Source organism: Myxocyprinus asiaticus, chromosome 15 (assembly GCF_019703515.2).
Source record: "Myxocyprinus asiaticus isolate MX2 ecotype Aquarium Trade chromosome 15, UBuf_Myxa_2, whole genome shotgun sequence".
NCBI classification, from domain to species: domain Eukaryota; kingdom Metazoa; phylum Chordata; class Actinopteri; order Cypriniformes; family Catostomidae; genus Myxocyprinus; species Myxocyprinus asiaticus.
In genome coordinates this window covers 32,932,343-32,956,351 of record NC_059358.1, presented here as the reverse complement: position 1 = coordinate 32,956,351, position 24,009 = coordinate 32,932,343, and the positions used below count along the sequence as shown (strand labels likewise).

At 37.6% G+C, this 24,009-nt stretch overlaps 2 protein-coding genes across 7 annotated transcripts in view; both read left to right on the top strand.

Moving 5' to 3' along the window:
• LOC127452742 (zyxin-like) overlaps nucleotides 1-10,363 on the top strand; it is a 45,317-nt gene extending 34,954 nt beyond the window's left edge. For both annotated transcript variants that reach the window (XM_051718407.1, XM_051718406.1), the window contains exons 4-10: nucleotides 1-96; nucleotides 292-837; nucleotides 2,256-2,388; nucleotides 6,916-7,085; nucleotides 7,524-7,702; nucleotides 8,122-8,242; nucleotides 8,369-10,363. In XM_051718407.1, coding sequence (XP_051574367.1) covers nucleotides 1-96; nucleotides 292-837; nucleotides 2,256-2,388; nucleotides 6,916-7,085; nucleotides 7,524-7,702; nucleotides 8,122-8,242; nucleotides 8,369-8,482 — 1,359 coding nt within the window. In that variant the 3' untranslated portion in view covers nucleotides 8,483-10,363. The remainder of the gene's footprint in view (nucleotides 97-291; nucleotides 838-2,255; nucleotides 2,389-6,915; nucleotides 7,086-7,523; nucleotides 7,703-8,121; nucleotides 8,243-8,368) is intronic.
• A 1,968-nt stretch (nucleotides 10,364-12,331) lies between these two features.
• LOC127452741 (kell blood group glycoprotein-like) lies at nucleotides 12,332-23,964 on the top strand. 5 transcript variants are annotated; one of them, XM_051718401.1, is made up of 18 exons: nucleotides 12,338-12,622; nucleotides 14,761-14,944; nucleotides 15,036-15,350; nucleotides 15,567-15,694; nucleotides 15,800-15,946; nucleotides 17,938-18,009; nucleotides 18,172-18,360; nucleotides 19,776-19,936; nucleotides 20,033-20,147; nucleotides 20,231-20,326; nucleotides 20,436-20,555; nucleotides 20,631-20,708; nucleotides 20,816-20,919; nucleotides 21,716-21,805; nucleotides 22,433-22,500; nucleotides 22,591-22,751; nucleotides 23,025-23,114; nucleotides 23,197-23,964. In XM_051718401.1, exons 1-18 carry the CDS (start codon nucleotides 12,530-12,532, stop codon nucleotides 23,359-23,361), a joined length of 2,376 nt encoding a protein of 791 aa, XP_051574361.1. In that variant the 5' UTR covers nucleotides 12,338-12,529; the 3' UTR covers nucleotides 23,362-23,964. The 5 variants fall into 5 exon arrangements, with proteins under 5 accessions (XP_051574365.1, XP_051574361.1, XP_051574360.1 ...); XM_051718400.1 differs by having other exon boundaries at nucleotides 12,344-12,622; nucleotides 20,030-20,147; nucleotides 23,197-23,962; XM_051718404.1 differs by having other exon boundaries at nucleotides 12,345-12,622; nucleotides 20,030-20,147; nucleotides 20,496-20,555; nucleotides 23,197-23,962.
• Nucleotides 23,965-24,009: the final 45 nt, after the last annotated feature.

Here is a 24,009-nt window from a genome sequence, read left to right as displayed (position 1 = left end):
AAGCTGCTGGAGAAACAGACAAGTTTTGACAGGCAACTGGGCTCTTTGTCTGATATGTTATCAGAGATGGAGACCAGTGGACCTTTCAAACCAAAGGTAAACACAACACACAACCTTTAACCTCTGACATGCTAATGTTGACCTTCATGATTTAATTATTTCCCTTTAATGAGCCTAAGAATCTCAGTCTTGCAACACTATGATGTTACAATTTAGTGATTGTGTAAGCCTGTTAAGTTCCTTTTTCCCATCAGATGTGTGACACATGCCTCTGTCTATTTGTTTGGTCAGTTGCCTAGCCAATTTTCATCAGTACCAGTGTCAAAGCCGGCGGCACCACCACCAACTGCCCCCAAGCCCGCCCTTTCCTTTCTGCCCCCTCCTGAACTACAGGATAGGCCTCCCCCCGCCCCCTGGGCTGAGGAGCTGCGTGCCCGAACAACGTTCCGACCGGCCATTCAGAGCCAAACCTCTGCCCCTGCACAGTCACTGGCTAAAGGCCCAGCTGTTGCTCCGAAAACCAACTTTACTCCCAGTCAGCCAAATTCAAATTTTGGCTCTAAATCAGTGAGTCCCGCACCCTCTGGAGTCGCAAGAGGGTTTAATCATGCCGTTAAACCCCCTGCCCAATGCTCATTTCCACCACCACCTGCTGCTCCTCCTGCCCCTGTTGCTCCTCCAGCGAGTGTTCCCGCCCCTGCACCTGCTTTTAATCACTCTGTAACATCACCTATTGGCAGCCAGAAAAATGTTATCCCGCCTCCTCCAGCTGCACCTCAGTCCAAGACATCACCTGTGTCATCATTCATCAGACCAACAAACACTAGCTCTACAAAGGTGGGTGTGCTTTAGATTGTAACATGATGCATTAATATAAATTAATTTATTAATGTAATAAAGCAAAAAAAAAAAAAAAAAAAAGATCAAAATAGAAACTAGATTTGCATTTCCAGAAGAAAATACCAGTGCTTGCAAGGTAGCAAAATAATTATTTTAAAAGGATCGTTCACCCAAAAAATTTTTATTCTGTCATAATTTACACACCCTGATGTCGTTCCAAAACCATATGACTTTTTCTTCAACAGAATACAATGGGGTAATTTGTAATGAATATTGCGGTCCATCTTTTCAGTGAATTTAGATCTTAAAAAAAGACCCAAACGTATCTTTAAAGTAGTCCATGTGACTAAAAATAACACAAGTGAACGAGCTTCTCTCCTGCACTCATGAACGAACAACAGACATCAAGATTTTCACTGGAAAAGTAATACATTTTTAAAAATACTTTTGTGATGCTTTTGGGTCCTTTTTAAAGATTGAAAATCAACAGCCATTGTATTGAAAAGACGGACCGGGATATTCTACTTTTATGTTCCGCATAAAAAAAGAAAGTTATATGGGTTTGGAACTATATCACACTGAGTAAATCATGACAGAATTTTCATTTTTGGGTGAATTATTCCTTCAAAGTATTAGGTAAGCCTAGGTTTTAACTCATTAGTGCTGCTTCATAGCCACATTTAGCACACATTTTGTTTTCTGTTGGCTGCAAACAAGAACCAACCCACATTTACTGTGTAGTTAAAGACAGAGATGTAGCAATAAACTATCATTTACATGTGAAGAGAACCCATATTAGAAAAGATGGTTTGGGTTTTTAATTTGATGCAAATATAATACACATCCTCACTGCCGGTTCAGGATTTCTTTCTTGAGTTAATGCAGCGTTTAATGTCGGTGGGCAAAACTGCTTTCTGTGCATTAGCATCACCAGTTATGCTGGTTTTGATAACTGCAGGGGCTCCTAACACATCATCCAAAGCTCATATTTTATTGGCCATGGCATTTCAACACAGGGAAAAGGAAAAAGAATCTGCACACTCCTTGTAAAAAAAAAAAAAAAAAAAAACTTTCATGGTGTGAAAGGATCCATAGGAACCCATTGTTTCTATTCAAAATCTTAATTGCGGCGAAAATTCGCGTTTGGTGTGAAAGGACCTCATAGGCAGCTATAAATGGAAAAATAGCCCTAGGTACATATAACAACAAGGTCTTTGCCGTTAGTTAGATAATGATTACTGAACATTGTATATCAATTTCAAATTTTCAAACTTAAATTTTACTAATCTTAAATTTCTTGAGAATAAATTTGACAAAAAACTGATACAGCAGCTAAGTGTGAGTACAGTAGTAGATTGTTATGTAATTGTTAGTTTTAAAGGAATGTTTTGGAGTAATATGCTGTTGTTTGCTAGCTGTCTAGTTCAGGCTCAGGGCCTGGTGGAGCTCCTCTCACCATGAGGGAAGTAGAAGAGCTGGAGAAAATGACAAAGGATTTCATCAAAGACATGGACAAACATCCTTCTGTGAGCACCTCTTCAGCTACAGGTACACACACACACACACACACACACACTGTTATAACCTGTCCTCCCTGTGCTGCCTGCCTCACTAGACTCACTGCAGTTTGCAAACTGCAACAACCGCTCCACTGATGATGCCATTGCATCTACACTGCACACTGCTCTCTCCCACCTGGAAAAAAGGAACACATATGTGAGTGTTGTTTGTAGACTACAGCTCAGCATTCAACACCATAGTGCCCTCCAAGCTTGATGTGAAACTCCGGGCTCTGGGCTTAAACAGCTCACTGTGCAGCTGGATCCTGGACTTCCTGTCAAGCAGACACCAGGTGGTTAGAATGGGCAGCAACATCTCCTCCTCACTGACCCTCAACACTGGAGCCCCGCAGGGCTGTGTTCTCAGCCCACTCCTGTATTCCCTGTACACACATGACTGTGTGGCAACACATAGCTCCAATGCCATCATTAAGTTAGCTGATGATAGGACTGTGGTAGGTCTGATCACTGACAATGATGAAACAGCCTACAGAGAGGAGGTGCACACTCTAGACACGCTGGTGTCAGGAGCACAACCTCTCCCTCAATGTCAGTAAGACCAAGGAGCTTGTGGTGGACTTCAGGAGAAAAGACAGAGAATACAGTCCCATCACCATCTATGGAGCACCAGTGGAGAGAGTCAGCAGCTTCAAGTTCCTCAGTGTCCACATCACAGAGGAACTCACATGGTCCGTCCACACTGAGGCCATTGTGAAGAAGGCTCACCAGCACTGCTTCTTCCTGAGACGGCTGAGGAAGTTTGGAATGAACCACCACATCCTCACACGGCTCTACACCAGCACTGTAGAGAGCATCCTGACTGGCTGCATCACTGCCTGGTATGGCAATAGCACTGCCCTCAACCGCAAAGCGCTGCAAAGGGTGGTGCGAACTGCCAGGCACATCATCGGAGGTGAGCTTCCCTCCCTCCAGGACATATATACCAGGCGGTGTGTGAAAAAAGCTCGGAGGATCATCAGAGACTCCAGCCACCCGAGCCATGGGCTGTTCTCACTGCTACCATCAGGCAGGCGGTATCGCAGCATCAGGACCCGCACCAGCCGACTTCGTGACAGCATCTTCACCAAGCAATCAGACTTTTGAACTCATGATCTCTCACGATCAATATACATAAGCACTGCACTTTATTAATCCTATTATCTCACACCGGACTGTCATAAATGATATTCTCTCTTAACAACACACTGGCAACTGACTACCAACCGACAGCCTGAATGTCAATACAGTACAATACAACCTACTGTATATTTTATATATACTATTTTTATTGTATACTGTGTATTCTGTATTGTATGTATTGTATACTGTACATTGTATATTATTATTTGTGTATTGTGTTGTAATTATGTGCATATTAGATATGTAAATTGTGTTGTGTAAATCTGATGTTTATTGTAAATTGGTATATGTCTCATCACTGTCATGACTGCTGTGTTGCTCGGAACTGCACCCAAGACTTTCACCCACTGTTGCACTTGTGTATATGGTTGAGTGACAATAAAGTGATTTGATTTTGATTTGATTTGTATGCACACCTACACCTCGCACTGACTGAACTCTAACTTCTCCATCCTGCGTAAACACACCCACACCCTTAAGATTTCACTTTGCATTCCTTTTGAAACTTGATTTAAATTTTTTCTGTTTGCATTGATGTCTTGGTTCTATCATTATTTTGATACTACATTTCAGCCTCACTGGCTTCCATATGGCATATGTTGGAAGCACAGCAGACAAGCTGTACTAAATATGGACTGTGTGATGGTGCCAGACTTCTCTGCCTCTGTCTGTCTCTCTCTCTCTCTCTCTCACGCTTTATCTGTCTGTGTAGGTGTTCTGGTTGATACTGACTCTATGTCAGTTTATTTTTCTGTTATCAGTGTCTAAACACCATAGCAGTTCACCTCTCCCTTGTCTGGATGTCTCTGGAAGAGTGTTATAGTGATGTTGCTCTGTCTTTGTCAGCATCGATTTTGTAGGTGCCTATTTAGCTGTTTAATTTGTAGGCCAACCCAGAAGGCTAATTCGCCATGGGTTCCCTCTGGAATTTACAGTGTTTTTAGAATAGCATTTTTTGATTTTCATAAATTACAATCAAACCTCAAATGTGAGTTTGGAACTTTATAACAACAAAGCTCAAAAGTGAGTATTGTGCTTTATAATCACAAGTTGCTAACTCAAGTATGTTTAAATGCTCAACGAATCAGGCAATTATTTTTGTTTTAATCATAAATGTTTTTTTATGTTTTAAGCACACTATGAGCGCTCTTACATACACAATATTACGCCGATTATGCTTAACCCAACAATGTGTAAGGTAATGTAAACTCCTTAAATGGCTTCCCTTTATCAGGGTAAAGTCATACAGCATAAGCAAAAACCCATCGACACGTGTAGATTTCTGCCCATTGCCCCGATCTCGCGTTGCATGTAAACACCTTCACCAGTGCTCTTACCGGCTTATCCAATGTGCGCAAGTGTTGTGTACATGACCATTTACATTTTGATGTCAAAGCACAGATTAATCCCTTGATTTTGTATCTCATACTTTTTTTTTTTTTTTTTTTTTTTTTGCATTGTCTGAATATTTCAATAAGCTTATTTTTGGGGGGCCCTGTGTAGCTCAGCAAGTAAAGACGCTGACTACCACACCTGGAGTCGCAAGTTCGAATCCTAGGGCGTGCTGAGTAACTCCAGTCAGGCTTCCTAAGCAACCAATTGGCCCGGTTGCTAGGGTGGGTAGAGTCACAGTGGGTTAACCTCCTCGTGGTCACTATAATGTGGTTTTCGCTCTCGGTGGGGTGCGTGGTGAGTTGTGTGTGGATGCCGCGGAGAATAGCGTGAGCCTCCATATGCGCTAAGTCTTCGTGGTAACACACTCAACAAGTCATGTGATAAGATGCGCACATTGACTGTCTCGGATGTGGAGGCAACTGAGATTCATCCTCCGCCACCCGGATTGAGGCGAGTCACTATGCCATCATGAGGACTTAGAGCGCATTGAGAAAAGGGGAGAAAAAAAGCTGATTTTTGGTAGTTAAAAAAAAAAACAATTATGGATTTGGATATGGATTTCAATTTCATAACAAAATACAATTTCATTGAATTGTGTAACTTTTTTTGTTTTTACAAAATGACATTAATAAAACTTAAAATATTTAGTTTATTTATTTATTTTATTTCATTTTGTTAAATGAATGAAATTCATATGATGGAATTTTGTTATGAAATTGAAATGCTTAAATCTTGAAATCATTTTTTTGTGTATCAGCATATTGGTGTGCATGGAATTTCACTGAAAAATGGTTTCAGAATTCACGTGTGAGGTACTGCATGTAAATGATGTTGTAGAACAAAATGCTAAAGTCTGCAAGTGATGTTAACCACAGTCCTTATTTTACTCATAAATCAAAAATCGCTATTCTGAAAATAATTTATTATAAATTCTAGAGGGAACTCATCATGGCTCAAAAATGTTAGTGTCATTTTTATGTGCCATTTTTCTTTACGAGATTAAGATATGCAGTAATGTGATTAAATACTGCAGAGACTTTCAGTCAGCATTAAGGCAAAAAAATGCATATATCCTCTGGCAACAGTTGGTCATCGTTTCAAGGCGGGGCGTAGCAAAGGGTCAATTAGTGAAGATCTTTTAAAGAAATAGTACACCCAAAAAATAAATATAATTCTCATTATTTACTCACCCTTATGTTGTCTTAAACTCATTTGACTTTCTATCACTTTCTTCCGCGGAACACAAACAAAGATATTTTATTGGAGATAATAAAAATGCAAGTGAATAGTGACCAAAATTTTAAAGCTCAAAAATGTGCATAAAGGAGGCATAAAAATTATTCATACAACTCCAGTGGTTTAATCCATGTCTTATGAAGTGATCCAATCAGTTTTGGGTGAGAACAGACCAAAATGTAACTCCTTGCCATTGCAGTCTCTAGGCACGATCATGATTTTAGGCTCGATTACACTTCCTAGTGTTTGAAGCATGCACAGAGTGCTAGATGGTGCTATAAGAAGTGTAATCGAGCTTGAAATGGTGATCGCCAAGGAGACTGCACATGTCCAGATTTATACATCTGTTCTCACCCAAAATTGATTGGATCAATTTCGCTTCAGTAGACATGGATTAAACCACTGGCATCTTATAGGTTACCTTTATGCTGCCTTTATGTGCTTTTTTGGAGCTTGAAAATTTTGTCACCATTCACTTGCATTGTATGGACAAAAACATCTCGAATCTCCTTCAAAATATCTTTGTGTTCCACAGAAGAAAGAAAGTCATACAAGTTGGAAACAACATAAGGGTGAGTAAACGATGAGACTAATGAACTATTCCTTAATAGTTCATAACAGTGGCCTCATCAGTCACACAGTTATCACCCCAGAGACCAAAGTGTTTTCTACACTGTAATTAACATCCCTTACCTCTTAAGTTTGTCTGTTATTTGTTTCTAATGAAAACCTTTTTCCCTTTCAGAGGTGTGTGGTAAATGTGGTGAGGCTTTGTCCAGATCTCAACCCGCAGTCAGAGCGATGGATAAACTTTTCCACTCAAATTGTTTCTGCTGCATTACCTGCCTGCGCCCCCTACAGGGCATGCAGTTCTACGACCGTGACGGCACACCTGAGTGTGAGGACTGCTACATGGTGAGAAACATCTTTAGAAACATGATTTTTATTTTAAATGTATATTTAACTTATTTTTATACATTCTTGTTTTTCAATAAAAACAGCTAAACATCCTTACAAGTTAAATTTAGCTGAACAGTGTGAGAAATTAAGGCTTGTTTTCAGAGTATGTATCTTGAATACAAGTGTATATTGTCCTGTGGAAGTGGCAGATTTCTTCAAGTGAAAAACCACTAAAAATATCTGCCAGTCCCATAGACCCAAATACACTTATATTCAAGATACATACTCTGAAAACTCTGAAAACTAAATATAACTTACTGTAAGGATGTTTAGATATTTTTACTGGAAAACAAGAAATAATACTGATGAATTGCTGTGTACCATTTTGTTCTGAGAAGCTAAACATCTCTTTATTTTTTCTCTCTCTCTATTTTTCTGCATGTGTGTTTCCAGAAGTCTCTGTCTGTGTGTGCACGCTGCGGGGAGCGAATCACAGATCGTGTCCTGAAGGCAGTGGGCCAATGTTTCCATTCCCACTGTTTTTGCTGCACTACATGTAGCTGCACCCTGGAGGGTGCTCCATTTATCACTGATGATAACAACAACCCCTACTGTGTCAAAGATTACCATCGGTGAGCCATTGCACTGAACCATAGCTCACAATTATACTGTTAACTCTTCAGTAATTTAACTAATTATCCCATTTAAGGAACCATTCACCCATAAATTACAATTCTGTCATCATTTGCTCACCCTCATGTTTTTCCGTACACAAAATGAGAAATATCAAAGAATGTACCTCCCACTCATTTCCATATAATGAAAATGAATGGGGATACATTTGTTGAGCTCCAAAATGACAAAATAAAAGACAAACTTATTTTGAACAATATGTGGGTGAGTAAATGATGACCAAATTTGAATTTTTGGGTGAACTTTCCCTTTAATACTATCATGAACGTCATAAAAGAGAGATTCTATATATTTTCTGTCTTGTCGCCTTTTAATGCTCTCATTTTCATTCTCTTTCTTATTTTAATCTGTCTCTCAGTCGTTTCTCTCCGCTTTGCGTAAGCTGCAATGAGCCAATTGTTCCCGACCCTGGAAGTGAAGAGACAATCAGGGTTGTTGCCTTAGAGAAGAACTTTCACCTGAAGTGCTACAGATGTGAGGTACGAAGATACTTTATTTATTCATTCAATATATGTTCTAGTGACAAAGTAGTAAGCAGAAGAATCATTAAAAAAAAAAAAAAAACCTGCTTTAAAATAACAAATTGTCACTCTTTTTCATTGCAGGATTGTGCACGCCCCCTTTCCATAGAGGCAGACGCTGATGGCTGCTACCCATTGGATGGTAGAATTCTGTGCATGAAGTGCCACACCCAACGTGCCAAGCAGGCCAAGCAGTGATTGTGGAAACCTGCCACAAACCTAAACCAAATTTAAGACACAAAATTGGCTCAGCTTTGATCATGTATTTGCCACATGGCTTTGTGTTTTATATTCCTCATTCTTTTTGGCTTCCTGTTTTCTTGCCTTTATTTACGTTTTCTTAATGTCTGACAAAGCTCTGCTGCCTTTTCTGAATGGCCTTATTCAGAGCCAAGGCCATACGTACCCTCCAAACCCTGTTCTCTTTCCTGATCGGGCTTGATATGTGTGAGCATAATAGTAGTGCCTCCGTCTTTCCTTCTTATTGGCTGAATGTTGAGCCTATGACACAATTTAAGCCCTAGATTGTTTGATATATAAAGTGGGGTGGTGGAGAAGTGATTTTAGGGTGGAATTGATTCGTTTTTTGGACCTAACTCTGACTGAGTCAGTGCAGAAGTACTGTACTGCACTGCAGTCTCGGTTCAGCGAGCCATAGGACTCCGAGCATGCCTTATATAAAACTCAAAACATCCATAAATTGTATCACAGTTGACTACTGAGGGGACACATAAAGTCTGTATATCCACAGCAATGCATGCACTTTCAATAGGGCTTCTCCCAAACAGACTTTTTAGTTTTTAGAAAGGCTTGGTGTGATGTTTTTCTAGAGTCAGAACATAGATGTAAAAAAAAAAGCAAAAACTATGGGAGGAAAAGGGGGGAAACAGTGCTATTTGTTATGCATGCTTCATTTATGGAACTGCTTGCTTTATAATATTTAAAAAAAGCAAAAAATTCCTTTGACCTAAAAGGTATTGAACAAAATATGATGATAAATTAAGTGTTTGCATTGATTATCACAGCCAGTATCAGTTGAAGAATATTTTCCATAACTGTTTTCCATTGTTTTAAGAACATAACACATTTTGCCAGAGGTATTTAGTGATTGCACAATTGCATTAAAATATTTCCAATTTACATAGATATACTGTAATAAGTCTATGACTTTTTGTCGTTGTAGTTACAGCTTTAAAAAAAAAAAAATGGATAGATTAGTGAATAAAATAGTATTATCTGCACTAAGGTTTAAAGGGTATCCTTAACTAGAGCCTTCTCGTTGTATGCAAAATAATTAATTTGACATCTTAAAACTGTAAAGAATTTTTTTATATATATAAACCAATAGTGTTACTGTGGATACAGCTGATTCAGCATGATTCTGAACAAAATAAACTTAGTTTTAAATAGTCAGCATTCCATGTAGTTTATTCACACCCTTCCAACAGATTTTAGTTTACTGATTAGTTATTCTGTTAAACTTAAAGACAAGAAAGATCTGTACTGTATCCTCAAAAAAGGTCTTATTTTAGTCAGACAATCACCACTGTTGTTCAGTGTGGCTTTAAGGGAGCTCGGATATAATTTTTAGAATAACATTAACATATTTGCATAACTCAAAAACATTAGATTTATCCGTCTTTGCATCTCTAGGTGTGTCTCCCTCTCTGGCCTTGTCCCTTGGTTCTCCAGTCCAAGAAATTTTAGTATTTGACGTAGCCGAATAAAAAGTAATGGCTCCTTTCATAAAAAGAAACAATAAAATGACCAAATCTAACACATTATGCATGATTTGTTGCTTTGTTGTTATTGTCGTGTTATAACAGTGTTTTCATACTTCATGGTTCAGTGAGAAGTGATTGACCATTTGACACTTCTAATTTAACCTCCCATGTATTTACTGTTTATATAAGTGCTTTGTCATTTTTTGTAAACTGAACATCTAAATTCCTCTCTAATATGTGAATGTGTGTATGTTTACGGTCAAAAGTATGCCAACATATTATTTTTGTTTCATTGTTTTTCTCCCACATTTGTACTGTATTCTAAACTAATAAAATAGATATTCTGATTGACTGATTCAGTTGTTTGTTTTTTCTATTGCTCGATCATATATAAATGTACGTTTGTTTTGTAGTTTTTTAATTTGATTGGCCAAGCGTTCCAAGGACTCTGATGCTTCACTATTTGTAGGCTATCACTCCACTTCTCTGTGCTCGCGGCTTTCCAAATAGTGGTGGGGATTTTGATTCATCGTTCGTTTTCATTTCTTTTCCCGATTTGTTCAGTAATCATTTTTGCAGATTACATCTTACACCAGCAGGTAGCAACTAAATGAACCTCTTATGTTATGAACCGATTTGGTAAAAAATAAAAATAAACAGTCGTTCATTACTGAAACAGTGGAAATGAACACGAACAATTAATTTACTTAAAAGATTCATTCAGACACTGATTCATTCTCGAGTGAGACACAATTAGTTCAAACCTGTGGAGAGAAGAGCGAGTTGTGCTTGATGCTTTAGCTTCTTTTTGAATTATTTTAGCTGGTGGAGAAGAAATATGCAAAGTTACAAATTAACTGAACATTTTTTTTTTTTTGTCAGAAACGTAATTTATTCAGCGTTATTAACTGTATAAAAATAGCTTAATATCGCACTCGCAGTTGTCTTATTGGTCCATATCAGCACTTTTGCTCATGCAATATTGCTTAAAGTCAAAAACCAAATCACTTTTTGAGAATGAATAAATGGGCCTACATACTGTATATACATCACAATAAACAGGTTGCAAAAGTACTTCAGACAGTTATTGCCAATGAAACATCTTAACATTTTTCAGTTTCATTTTCATGTGATAGGAGCATGTATTTTTGTAAGTAAGTGCTTACGTCTTGTGTCATGTGACACCTTCTCAACATGCTCGTTTCCACGCAATGTGTGACGTGCTCTTTTGTGGTTTCACTCCTCTTACACCCCTTCAGTTCTTATCAGCACACTCCAGCCTCTCACACACCACTGATAGGAGTGCAGACGTGTGTGTGTGTGCAGGTTTGGGTGGTTTAAGAGGAAATTTTTTTAGGTTATACACTAGTAGTTACGAGGGTATTATGCTATAAATGTGGCTTATGAGGACATCCCTAGTGTCCCTGTAATTCAAATCGCTTAAAAAACATACTAAACAATGTTTTATTGAAAATGTAAAAATGCAGAAAGGTTTCTGTGAGAGGTAGGGTTAGGGGATAAAATATATAGTTTGTACAGTATAAAAATCTTTATGTCTATGGAGAGTCCTCGTTAACCACAAATACCAACGTGTGTGTGTGTGTGTGTGTGTGTGTGTGTGTGTGAAAATGTCACACTGAAGATGTTAGTATGAAAATGAACTATACAGCTTCATTATATACTAATGTAACTTTAATCTAATACTTATTGGATTGTTTTGTGTGTGTTGTGTTTTTTCCCCAGGTTAAACTTGGGAGACTTAATCCAGATAATGGACTTTGGGCTAAAATCTTTTTCTGGATAATATGAATTTGAGTAATAATGAAAAAAGAGTTCAGATATCCAGAATTGCCAAGTACAATAGGTTTGAAAAATCTGAGCCCACTTTTGAAAATTATTTTTATTTGCATTTTTCATACAATTTGATTCCATTTGTTCCAATGTTATACGCACAACCATATTGTTGAATATTGAAATATTTACATGAATTTCAGAATTTTTCAGAATTCAGTATGTCCATCTGTTGCTTTAATGACAGCATGCACTTGAGCTGGCATGATCTCCACAAGTTTGTGTAAAACCTGATAATTCATGTTATCCAGCACAATTTGAGAATGTTCTAAAAGAGCATCATGGGTGCTTCAATGGAAACAAGGACATCTGACCATTTTTTTACAAATGTCACAAATTGGCTTGATTAGTGACCTAGAAATAGTGCAGACTTGTACATATTTCTTGTTTGTTTTACATCACAACGTTAGTTTGTTTTAATATTTTCTAAATCCTGAAACAGTTTTATTATTATTTCTGGGTTTAAAATAGGTTGTGATTCCCTGATTTTCAATGTGGACTGACACTTATGGACCCCCCACCCCATATGTGTGAAAGAGAGGGGTCTTGCAGAAAGCCAGCTCATTACATGTTTATCAGTCAGTGAGAGAGTGAACAGAGAGCGTGATGAGGGAAGATAGTAGTTGGATGACTTGTGGTTGACGGAGGGAGAGATAGAAAGAGGGACTATATGACGAAAGACAGAAGTGTCACTGGAATCCTGACAAAAACAGTGACAAAAGAGAAGAAAAAGAAGATGGATGAGAACCCAACTGTTTTTCAGGTGAGGCTATTAATACTAAAATTTGGTCTTTTGTTTTTATTTTTTTATTTTTTTCTTATTAATTGGCTTTTGTTTATGTTATCCACAGGAGGGTAGTGAGGTCACAGGAAACATAGTGTTGTAGTGTTTTTATTATTATTATTTGCTGTCAGGAAATTCTTTCTAGTGTGGTCTAGCATATATATATATATATATATATATATATATATATATATATATATATATATATATATACATACAAAACTCAAAACTTCCCCCTAACGTCAGCATTTGGTTCCCGTTTGGTTATTTTTTTTTTGGGAACGTTCTCTTTAGGTTAAGGAGGTTTTTGTGTGACAACCTTAAAAGGACTTTCTCAGTACAATACAGAACGTTCTGTAATGGATATTAGGTTTTATTTTTATAGCCATAAACTAACCTTCCCAAAACATTGCTTGGAGGTTTTTAAGGGACAATCTATAGAGAATTTATACAGAACGTTCTTTAATGGTTATTTTTTTTATGTTTTATTTATATAACCATAGACTAACCTTCCCAGAACATTGCAGGGAGGTTTTTGTGTGACAACCTTAGAAGAACTTTCTCAGTACAATACAGAACGTTCTGTAATGGATATTAGGTTTTATTTTTATGGCCATTTTTCTTTTTCTTTCACATTTTATATTATTTTTCATTATCATATATTTGATCATTTTTCATAAACGTTGCAGAGAGGTTGAGCTGGGCAGTATGGCATTTCATTACATTTAGAAAAAAAAGATCACAGAACGTGCGATTTGAACACATTATAATGAAATGATGAGAAAAGCATTCAAGAATATGCAGTACCATCTCACCTTAATATCTTATCTTAATATCTAATGGGCAATGCTTTCTTCTTACCTGCCTGCGTCTGATAGCTACAGTATACGTGAACGCGCATTTGATCCGCACATGCTCTTTTCAGCCAAAGAAATTTGTGCTTTTGACAGACTAATATTCTTGTATCACTTTCCTCAATAAATAATGACTTCTAAATGTGAGATTAACTATACATGTTATTGATTTGCCTCAGATTTGGCTCATATAATCGAAAAGAACGTGATGTGTAAGTGTAGGCCTAACCGATAATTTTTTTGTTTATTGACTTCAAATTAAAAGAAACAGAGATGTCTCAGCTAAACTGTACACAGCGTTAAGAAATTAATCTAATGTTGGCCCAGTTAAGATTAATTGGTTGATTTTTAAATTTTTCATATCTGTCAATACATTTCAGATTTTAAAAACCATTGACTGTGTTGAAGACACTGGTTATTTGAAATCATTTTCTTCAACTAGCAGTTATAGACGCACATGTTGAGCTGACATTGCAGCTATTTTAGATGATGTTTATCATATTACAATATAAATCATCTTGCCGCACAGCTAAAGACACATTTGATGGGTGCCGATTACCTTCTCACCCCTTCAAAAAAGCTGAATATCAAACCACACTTTCCTTCCATGCGCTTTCGGTGAGTAATACGGGGCTGATGAACACTGTTGCCTTTTCCGTGTTCCCTGCAGCGCTTCACACAGTTGATTCTTCACACACATTGAAACCGATGCAAAAATGTCTGGTGGGAAATGCCGCATGTCAGTGAGTTGGCATACTGTTGCCGATCTTAGGGTACCAGAACTTTCTGAAACAGCATGCCGACTTCCTGTGTGATCATGTTGCCAAGTTCATGCCAAAATGAAGACTATGTTGTCATTTATTCACCTGCAAGTTCCTCCAAACCTGTATGACTTTCTTTCTTCCATGAAATACAAAAGTAGATGTTAGGCAGAATGTTAGCCTCAGTCACCATTCACTTTCATTGTATGGAAAAAAGATTAAATGAAAGTGAATGGTCCTTTTCAAAAACTGAAGTTGTTTTTGCAAACTAAACTTTTTCAAGAAAGTTCTTTTCTTGGTTCTTTAGTGAGTTGGCCAGCTCACTCTCATTGTGGTTGGATGTTTGACTGTCAACATAATTTCAGTCCATCACAAAGTCTATGAGTTATGAATTCCTGCTTTTCCCAGTTGTGCTTTAAAAATGACATTTCCATACAGCACATCCAGCTCCATAAAACATAAAGAGCGAGTCAGTCATTTGTTAAACCTTATATTCCCACAGGAAATGGTCACGATGCCAGAAGAACAGCCTCAGTTTGATGAGCTAAATCCAGTGGCCTGCAACAAGTGCCGCAAGCTCTTATTGGTTGTCTTTGCCTTCTCTCTCTTCGCAACTGCGCTTGGTCTGGGGATCTATTCCCACCATCAAAAGACTAAAGACCCCTGGACGTCACAATGGAAATCAGGTACAGACCTGACAAAAACTATTCTGTCGTCTACAAATACTCATACTTTATTGGTTTTACTTTGTCGGTAACAGTGTTTGCCATCTTGTAGCTCCTCCTTGCCTTTCTCCTGCCTGTCTAAGAGCATCAGAGAGTTTTTCAGTTGCATTGGATCCCTTTTCTCACCCCTGTGATTACTACCTGTTGGCCTGTGGGGCTGGTGGATCTTCCCCCAACAGGGGGAGAAAAAGAGAAAAGGGGGTCTCCAGTGAAGACAGTGGAGGACAGGACAAGAAAAGGGCAGTGAGGAGGGAAAGATTGGTGGAGATTAGAAGAGAGACGGATGTTCAAGGAAAAAATTATGGACAGCAAGACAAGTTTCCAGACAGACAGACTGCTTTGCTGAAAGCCATTAAAGAAGTACTAGGTTGGTAAATTTTCATTAGAACTACCTAAGTTACAACCAGTTATAACAAAGTAATTTATGGTTTCTATCTATCTATTTATCTATCTATCTTTCTGTCCGTCCGTCCGTTCATCCGTCCGTCCGTCATCCTGTAATCTAACTATGTCCAAAGTTTGTCTTGACAAGCCCTGTAGTTAAATCTTTGACATTTGATGTGTATGATTTCTGTGTGGTCAGAGGCTCCTGATGAGGGTGTTTCTATGAATACAGCAGAGCAGAAGGCAAAGAAATTCTTCAAAAGCTGCATGGACTCAGAATCCCCAGAGAAAGTGGGCTCAGAACCGTTCTTCACATTACTCCATCAGGTGCACATACAGAACAAAGACACTTACATTCATTTATGAAATTTTTTTGCGTAATTCTCCAATGTTAAGATTTCATTCATGCTCTCTCTCTCTTCCTCATTATAGTTAGGTGGCTGGCCAGTATCAGGTGGATGGAATCTGACAGATTTTAACACCACACTGGCCCTGCTGATGGGGCAATACTCTACATTTCCTTTTTTTAATGTGTATGTGGGGCCAGACTCCAGTGATTCCAATCAATACTACATACAGGTGATCACTGAATAAATATGGAATATTAACATCTAGCAGCATAATTTAAGAACCCCATGAAATGGTTTGATAAGTTTTCTTTCGTATTTTGACCCAATTGAAATAGGAATTTGGGGCATAATATTTTCCCTGGTGCAAATAGCATCTTCCACACAGTGCAGCTATTTGCAGCTATTTGCACCCCAATAGTCTGGTGGAACCACAGAAATATATGACAAACTAAACATTAGGTGTCGCTGCAGTGGTGTGGGGTGTAAAGACGGTGTGTGAATGCGTGTGTCCTCCTAGCAACCGTGGTTCCAATCCACATTTTGTCCCACTCTTTTTCCCATCTAATTTCCTGTTTCTACTTTTAATATTTCCTTTAATACTACTTAAAAGAGATAAAAATAAATGTTGATATAATCACAGTGATTTGGTCACGGTGAATGTCGGGGAGTGAAGAGAAGGGTTTGATCTGGAGGTGGGGTCTGTCGATCACACTCATTCCTGTTTTAATGCAATTACCATGGTGTTAGTACAGTAATATGTTGTTAGTATAGTAGCCATGGTTAATTTTGTGGTTATTGTAAATTTACAACAAAATACCTTGGTGAAAGTAGTTACTGTAGTAAAATCAAGGTTATTTTTTCTAAGGTAAAGTTAGGGGTAGTTTTATGGGTAAGGGTTAATGTAGTGCAGTGATCGGCAAAGCAAAGCGGGTGCATTTACTTGCGCGATTAACCAAAAGTGAAGTGCTGCCGGCTCATGATGCACCAATGGCTTGCATGTGCTGCACGAGTCTGTTGGGTATATTGCAGTCTCATCACATTTTAACTTTTTGTTTAGTCTCCCATTCAGCTCATGAAAACACGCTGCGTGATCAAGAGGAAGGATTACATCAAGATGTAGATTGGAATGCAGGTGCGGAATTTAGATAAATAAAATAGTCTACTCCTCTCGCCGTTGCTGGCGTGCCAGTGATTACCCCTCTACGTGCCATAGGTTGCCGACCCCTGATGTAGTATGTCTGTGGGACTGTAAATAAACACACTGCAGTAATGCTCATACTATATGTTAGTATTTAAATATGGGTGCAAATAGTATCTGACAATATTTGCACCAGGGTGCATTTAGAATCTACCATTATTTGCACCAAGGGTTGGGGTGCAAAAAATATCTGCCACTATTTGCACTGGGGTGTAAATAGCATAAACCATTATTTGCACCGGGGTGCAAATAGCATCTAGCTATTATTTTTTAAATACCCAATAGCCTTTAGTTGATGTTACAGCTGTGAATCATGATTTGCTACATGAACACAACAGGCTGGTTCTGGTAGGTAAAAATCACACTTATTTTTTCAACAGGGGAATTGATTTTTAATGATAACTATGACCATCATTTTATTAATGATAAAAGTTGTTTTTTACTGTGAATTGTAATCTTTTTTTGATCATGCATACTCCCTTATTTGTTTTAAATGTGTGCACACAACCTCTATTTTTAAACGACTAATAAAAGACATGAGGTCCGAGGTTGTAAATCGATGGTGTATGCTCCTTCATCAGTCCGCATTATCTCAACTTCATTAGAACCAGAAAAATAAAAATAATAATAATAGTGGAATTTGTGATGAATAAGTACACTGCCTATGATCCTCAAGAGACAGTTCCATCAATAAGAGAATCGTGGCAAACAAAGTGCGCCAAAATAGCCAAGCAGCGACTGCAGACTCCTACGACGCGTTGTGAAAAGCGCAGTCATGTCGTTTTTCCCTAGACTCTTAAACTATGCATTGTCGCTACTAAAAGTTTATTTAATCAACTGCAGGAGTTTACTCACATACTCTATAGATGGCTCAAAGCTAATAGACATTGACTAAGGGCTACAAAGTTGAAACATTTAGATTTTGGTAATATGGGGTCTTTTAGAGAGGATTTCCCTTGTTTTTGTGATTGTTTTTACTTTCTATATGGCGGTTAAGAAATGCCCATGTCCATGTTCCATAGATTGATGAGCCACACTTTCAACTCCCCATTGACTGGAATAGCACGACACATAAATCCAAAGCTAGTTCACAGGTAGGTTTATTTGCCTTTGGGTCTGCAGATATTTCTGTCTAGATTGACATTGTAGCACAAGATTCTACCCTTAACATTTGTGGCACACCAGTGTCATATCCAAAATGCATTTATTACAATATTCTGGTAACATCTTTATTGTTGTCTCTGTTCCCCTATCAGTATTTGCGTCCATTCTTGTCTTCCTGTGGTCAGTATTTGACTCTCCTGGGCGTTCCCTCCAGTAGCTTCGGGACACACTGTGGTCTTTACATCTCTCTGTTTACAAATCTGGCTTTGGCCACATCCCCTCGTTCCTACCGCCTCAGTCAGCAGTTACTCTACAACAGAATTACCATTCAAGAGCTACAGGTCTGTGTATGAATACTCTAACTCAGATTTCATATGTCATATGTAGACAGTGTTGGGGAAGATACTTTGAAACTGTAGTTTGTCAAGCAACAAGCTTCTTATATAGTTAAACTACTTTCAAGTAGTTAGCTAAACTACAACTACATTACAGCTTCTAGATAGGGCAATATCTTTTTAACTATATAACTATTCGATTGTATAATTCATAATTTAATCAAAAATTACTTCTAGTACAATCAAATGTTTTGTTGAATAAACAGTCTCAATTTGGGTAATTCCATTAAAAGAACATTTCTCTCATCATTTATTCACCCTCATGCCATACCAGATGTGTTTGACTTTCTTTCTTCTGCAGAACACAAATTAAGATTTTTAGAAGAATATTTCAGCTCTGTAGCTCTGAAATATTTCTGCAAGTAAATGGTGGCCAGAACTTTGAAGATCCAAAAGCACTTAAAGGCAGCATAAAAGTAATCCATAAAACTACAGTGGTTTAATCTGTATCTTCAGAAGTGATTTTATAGGTGTGGGTGAGAAACAGAGCAATATTAAAGTCCTTTTTTACTATAAATATACACCTTTGACCATCCCCGACCAGACGGGGGCAACATGCACGGAAAATGAAAATAGCCAAAAACACAAAAGAAAAAGAATGTGGCAGTGACAGTGAAAGTGACAGTGGAGATTGATAGTAAAAAAGGTTAAATACAGAAGCTATATAATAGGTGTGGGTGAGAAACAGATCAATATTTAAGTCCTTTTTTACTATCAATCTCCACTTTCACATTCTTCTTCTTTTGTTTTTTTGGCGATTTGCATTCTTCATGCATATCGCTACCTACTGGTTGGGGCTGGTCAAAGATTTATTGATTTATATTTATAGATTTATAGTAAAAAAGGACTTAAATATTGATATATTTCTCACCCACACCTATTATATCGCTTCAGAAGACATGGATTAAACCACTGGAGTCAAATAGATCATTTTTATGCTGCCGTAATGTGCTTTTTGGAACTTCAAAGTATTGGTCACCATTCACTTACATTGTATGGACCAACAGAGCTGAGATATTCTTCTAATAATCTTTGTTTGTGTTCTGCAAAAGAAAGATAGTCATACACATCTGGGATGGCCTTAGGGTGAGTAAATGATGAGTGAATTTTCATTTTTGGGGAAACTATTCCTCTAAACTTAAAAAAATGTATGTACACTATATATAGTACAGTACAACTAGAAAACTACTAAAACAAACTCATTCATATAACTGCGTGGAAGCAGCATTTAACTAAATATTTCACTACAAAAAAGAAAAAATTACAGGTTAGTATATTCACTACTTTTAGTTCATTACTTTCCAACACTATATATAAATAATATACAATAATAATTCCTTACTCTTTCCTGTCCTTCATAGACTCTTGCACCAGCCATTGATTGGATTGCTTGCCTGCAAGCCACATTTCAGCCTCTTCCTATCAACCAATCAGATCTTGTTTTAGTGCACAATCTTCCGTACATCATCCACATGTCCAAGACTATCAGCCAATGGCAAGTCCAGCATGAGATTATGGGCACGTAAGTCCTGCAAGTCAGTAAATGTCTTGAAGAAATCTTTAGAAATCTTGACAAATGACACATGTTTTTGTTTCTCCCTGTTTTCATGTGCAGCAGTCCTCTTCATACATACATGATCTTTAATCTTCTGCAAACACTAATACCTGCACTGGACTCAAGGTTCAATCAAATAAGGAGAAACTTTTCCATTACAACTGGAGACACACAGGAGGTGGGTCTGCATGGACTGAATTGTTTGTATAAAGTGTGGAATTGCTGACTGCATTCTCTCTCTTTAACTGTGTGCTATTGTAGGACATACCACGCTGGTTGAAATGTGTCCAGCAGACAAAGCGAGGGTTTGACACCTTACTCGGTCATGTGATCAAAGAAAGACATACACAGAAAGAGGTACATTTGATTACATTTTGGTTGGACTTAAAAAAAAGAATTGATGGTGGTTTTAATAAAGCAATGGCACATTTTAAGACTACATTCATCAATTTCTAGTATCTATTAGATATCTTCCTCTCCCTACCAGGCTGAAGAATTGATTCATGATATTTACTCGTCCCTCAAGATAAAACTGGCAGATATGAGTTGGAGGGACATGAATTCATCAGGTGTTATATTGAATAAGGTAAAATGAGAATCATACAAACATCCAATTATACTTTGTATGGATTGCATTCAGATAATCTCACATCTTTTTCAGATAACATCTGTCACTCCAAGTCTCTCCACTAAAACAGATGCCCTGAGTCATACAGAACTCAACCAGATCTATGCAGAGGTAGCTTCTGATGGTTGATTGATTGTATGAATGAATGAACCATCAGCCTAATGGAATGATATATGGAATAATTTCACTCTTCACTCACTCTGTTTCTCTGCACTCAGGTGTTTATGCGTGAGGAGGATTACTTCTCCAACTACCTGGAGGTGCTGGGACTGGAACAGAAGAGCAGGAGCAGATTGCTCTCACACGGCAGACAAACTGAAGGGTTTGTGCTTTCATAAATTCATACGATGAAATGTAGATCAATCTTCTGTCACTTTAAATAGGGTCCATTGCAATTTCTCAACCAAATTTGATTTATTTATTTGTTTGTTTGTTTATGATTTTTCTTACCTTTATTCTGATTTTAATATTTATACAAATATTTCTTTAGATTTAGCATTTAGATCTAACTTGTATTTCCTAAATGTTTTCATTTCTTGAATTTAATAATTAATTGCCAAAATAGAAATGAAAGTTTTTAATATTTATACAAATATTTCTTGAGATTAAGCCTTTAAACATAGCTTGTATGTCCTAAAATGATATGTTTTCATTTCTGAAATTAGCAATTAATTGCCCAAATAGAAACAAAAAGTGACATTTCAAAATTTCAAAATTAAACATTCGTTATGCTTTCTAAAATCTGTACATAGTTGTAAATTGTATTTAAATAACTGTAAATAAATGCATGCATTATCTTATATTCAGCTTTTCATGTGTGATGGGAAGTGTTAAGTGCTTGTTTTTAAATGAGTAAACAAACTGGGTAATTTGATAATCAAGGGTGTAATCGTGCTGAATTTCCTTTTATTTTATTTTTTATTTATTAACATTAGGCAATTGCAGTTGCTAATGAAAGTAGAATTACTAGGATTTTCTTTCATTAATATTTCCAGTCTGAGGTCTGACTCACTCGCTCACATTTTAGGCTCATGTTTTTCATATTTTTTTCTTTTATTGTGTTCTGACTGATCTTAGGACATCCTCCAGCTTATGCTTCTGTCTTCCCTCTCCTCTAGTTTATCTATCACTCCATTTCTCTCTGGTAATGACATCATCATCCCTGCTGGAATGTTTGTGTCACCTTTCTTCCATCCCTCGTATCCCAGGTAGCTTGAGACAATATAAACACATAGTATTCCTTGCACCAGCATTTGTTAAATGTTTTTGTTCTGAAATATGATGTTGTGATACCCCTGAAATAACGATTTTTGTCCTAAATTGTCCAAACTATCAATATGTTTTTATACCTTAACGGTGCACTCAGTATTTTTTCTTCATTAAAGAAGTTTTACTCCCAAAGAAATGATTTGTAATTTTGAAACAAATGCATAAAATCATCATCACTCACATGAGACATATCAGTAATCTTATAAAAAACCTGTTTTATTCTACTTGGAGAGGGTCCCCTCATGGGGGCTGCCATATTTGGATCACATGACCAGCCAAATACTACTCGCTTAATGTCAGTAACTGCCCTGTTATTGGACATTTTCACTAATAAATTCAAATAATCCTGACTGACTGTGAATAGAGAATTCCTACAAAGGCATTGGTAACTGAAAAATATTGTACAGTGCATCCCAGCTGCTAGGTATCAGTTTAAGTCCAAGATGACATGGACAAAAATTTACTGACTGCACCTTTAGTCTATGATTCCACACTTTTAGTTGTCATGTGCAGGAGATTAAAATTATTTATTTTTTGTGAGTACTTTAGCATTATATTTTCTCCAGGGCAGTGAATTATGGGACACTGGGATCTTTGATGGCTAAAGATCTTCTCCACCTTCTGCTGCCTGATAGTAAGTCAGTCTCTAGATATGGAGTACAAGTGTGAATATATGTCAACATTTGGATGTGTTCATGTTTTTTGTTTTGTTTTTCATCACTAGTCCACACACAAGCCAAGAATCCAGAGTTGGAGAGTGAATGTGTGTGGTTTCATTATCTGAGTGTGACCGAGGGTCCGGGACGGGTTGGTGCTTTCTCTCTTTCCCCCTCTAAACAACAGGAGGTTTGGGTGCAGTATACCGCTCTACAAGTAGCACTGCATGTAAGCTGACTTACTCTAAAACAATACTCTCATCATAGCTGTTTAGCAAATAACCTAACATTTGTCTTTATTCCCCCTGCTTAAACCAGATTTTAACTGCCAGCCAATGCGGTAGGCTGAACTTAGCTAAAGCTGATTTAGTTAGTTTTCCAGCCTGGCCAAGGTGTTTTTCAGCTGGTCTAACTGGCCTTGTTTAGCTGACTGTCTGTGAGACCAGCTAACGCAGCAGGGAAACTTTAATGTCTTATACTGTTCCATATTTGTTCCATATAGGCTTATAAGACAAGTTTCACTAGGCATCCTGCAGACTCATCTTTATCAGGGCTCTCTTACGCTCACCTCTTCCTCTCATCCTTTATTAAGGTACAGAGAACATGCCAAAGAGAAGTACATCAGCACCCAATAAGCACGTGTGCTAATCAAGCATTTAATAAATCTCTCACAGGTAAGCTGTGATGCTGACTCCTACCGTGAGTTCATGCCCTTTGAACCATCCTTCCTGGTGACAGTTCTGTGTTCGAATACAAGCATCTGCCCAAAACCACTGACCTGCCTGAATAAATACCAGAATTCTCCTCCTGAGATGTGTCAGAGTCGAACACTGCCCTGAATCTGGGAGTAGCACATGCCTCCTGAGACCTGTAGGAGCTTGTGTGGGACTGTTGAACCATTGGAGCTGCTCATTGTTTAATGAATGGAGTTGGAGAGTCTGAATGAAATGGAGAGTCATCCTTGCTGAAAAGACCAGCTTAAGGCCTGTTCACATTAATTTACATGCTGGTCTAGGATGCTGGTTTGTGCTGGTTTATTGCTGGTCTGGCTGGTGGAACAGCATAGCCTGTTGCTCTCCAGCAAAACTGATGAAGCTGGTCGACCAACATGGTCTTTCTGGAGAAGCTGTTTGACCAAGGAAGTTTTGCTGGTTATGATAGCTAATGGGGTTATGATAGCTAACGACTAATGGGAAGATAAATATTTAATCGCACTATGATTTAGAAATATCATAATGGCAAATTGAAGTAAAATATTATCACTTGTGATAAGTTATGTAAGACAAGTTAAAAGCTGCTTTGTGGATATTGTCTCTCACACCCCTTACAAGAATTTACCATACTTTTACAATAGTAACACTAGCTCTAGTAACTATGGTGTTTTGGGGAAAATATGTAGTAGATTCATGCAGAATAATCCTATTAGGGGAGTTAGGAAAAATAAATAAAAATATATTTTAAATAAAAAAACTATGGTTGTATTTGTC

What these genes read in the sequence shown, in the direction of transcription:
- LOC127452741 (XM_051718400.1), top strand. Translation starts at nt 12,530, where the DNA reads ATGACGAAAGACAGAAGTGTCACTGGAATCCTGACAAAAACAGTGACA. An exon ending in CAACTGGAGACACACAGGAG is followed by an intron (nt 20,148 to 20,230) that starts GTGGGTCTGCAT and finishes GTGCTATTGTAG; the next exon opens with GACATACCACGCTGGTTGAA. An exon ending in CTCTACAAGTAGCACTGCAT is followed by an intron (nt 22,752 to 23,024) that starts GTAAGCTGACTT and finishes TGTTCCATATAG; the next exon opens with GCTTATAAGACAAGTTTCAC.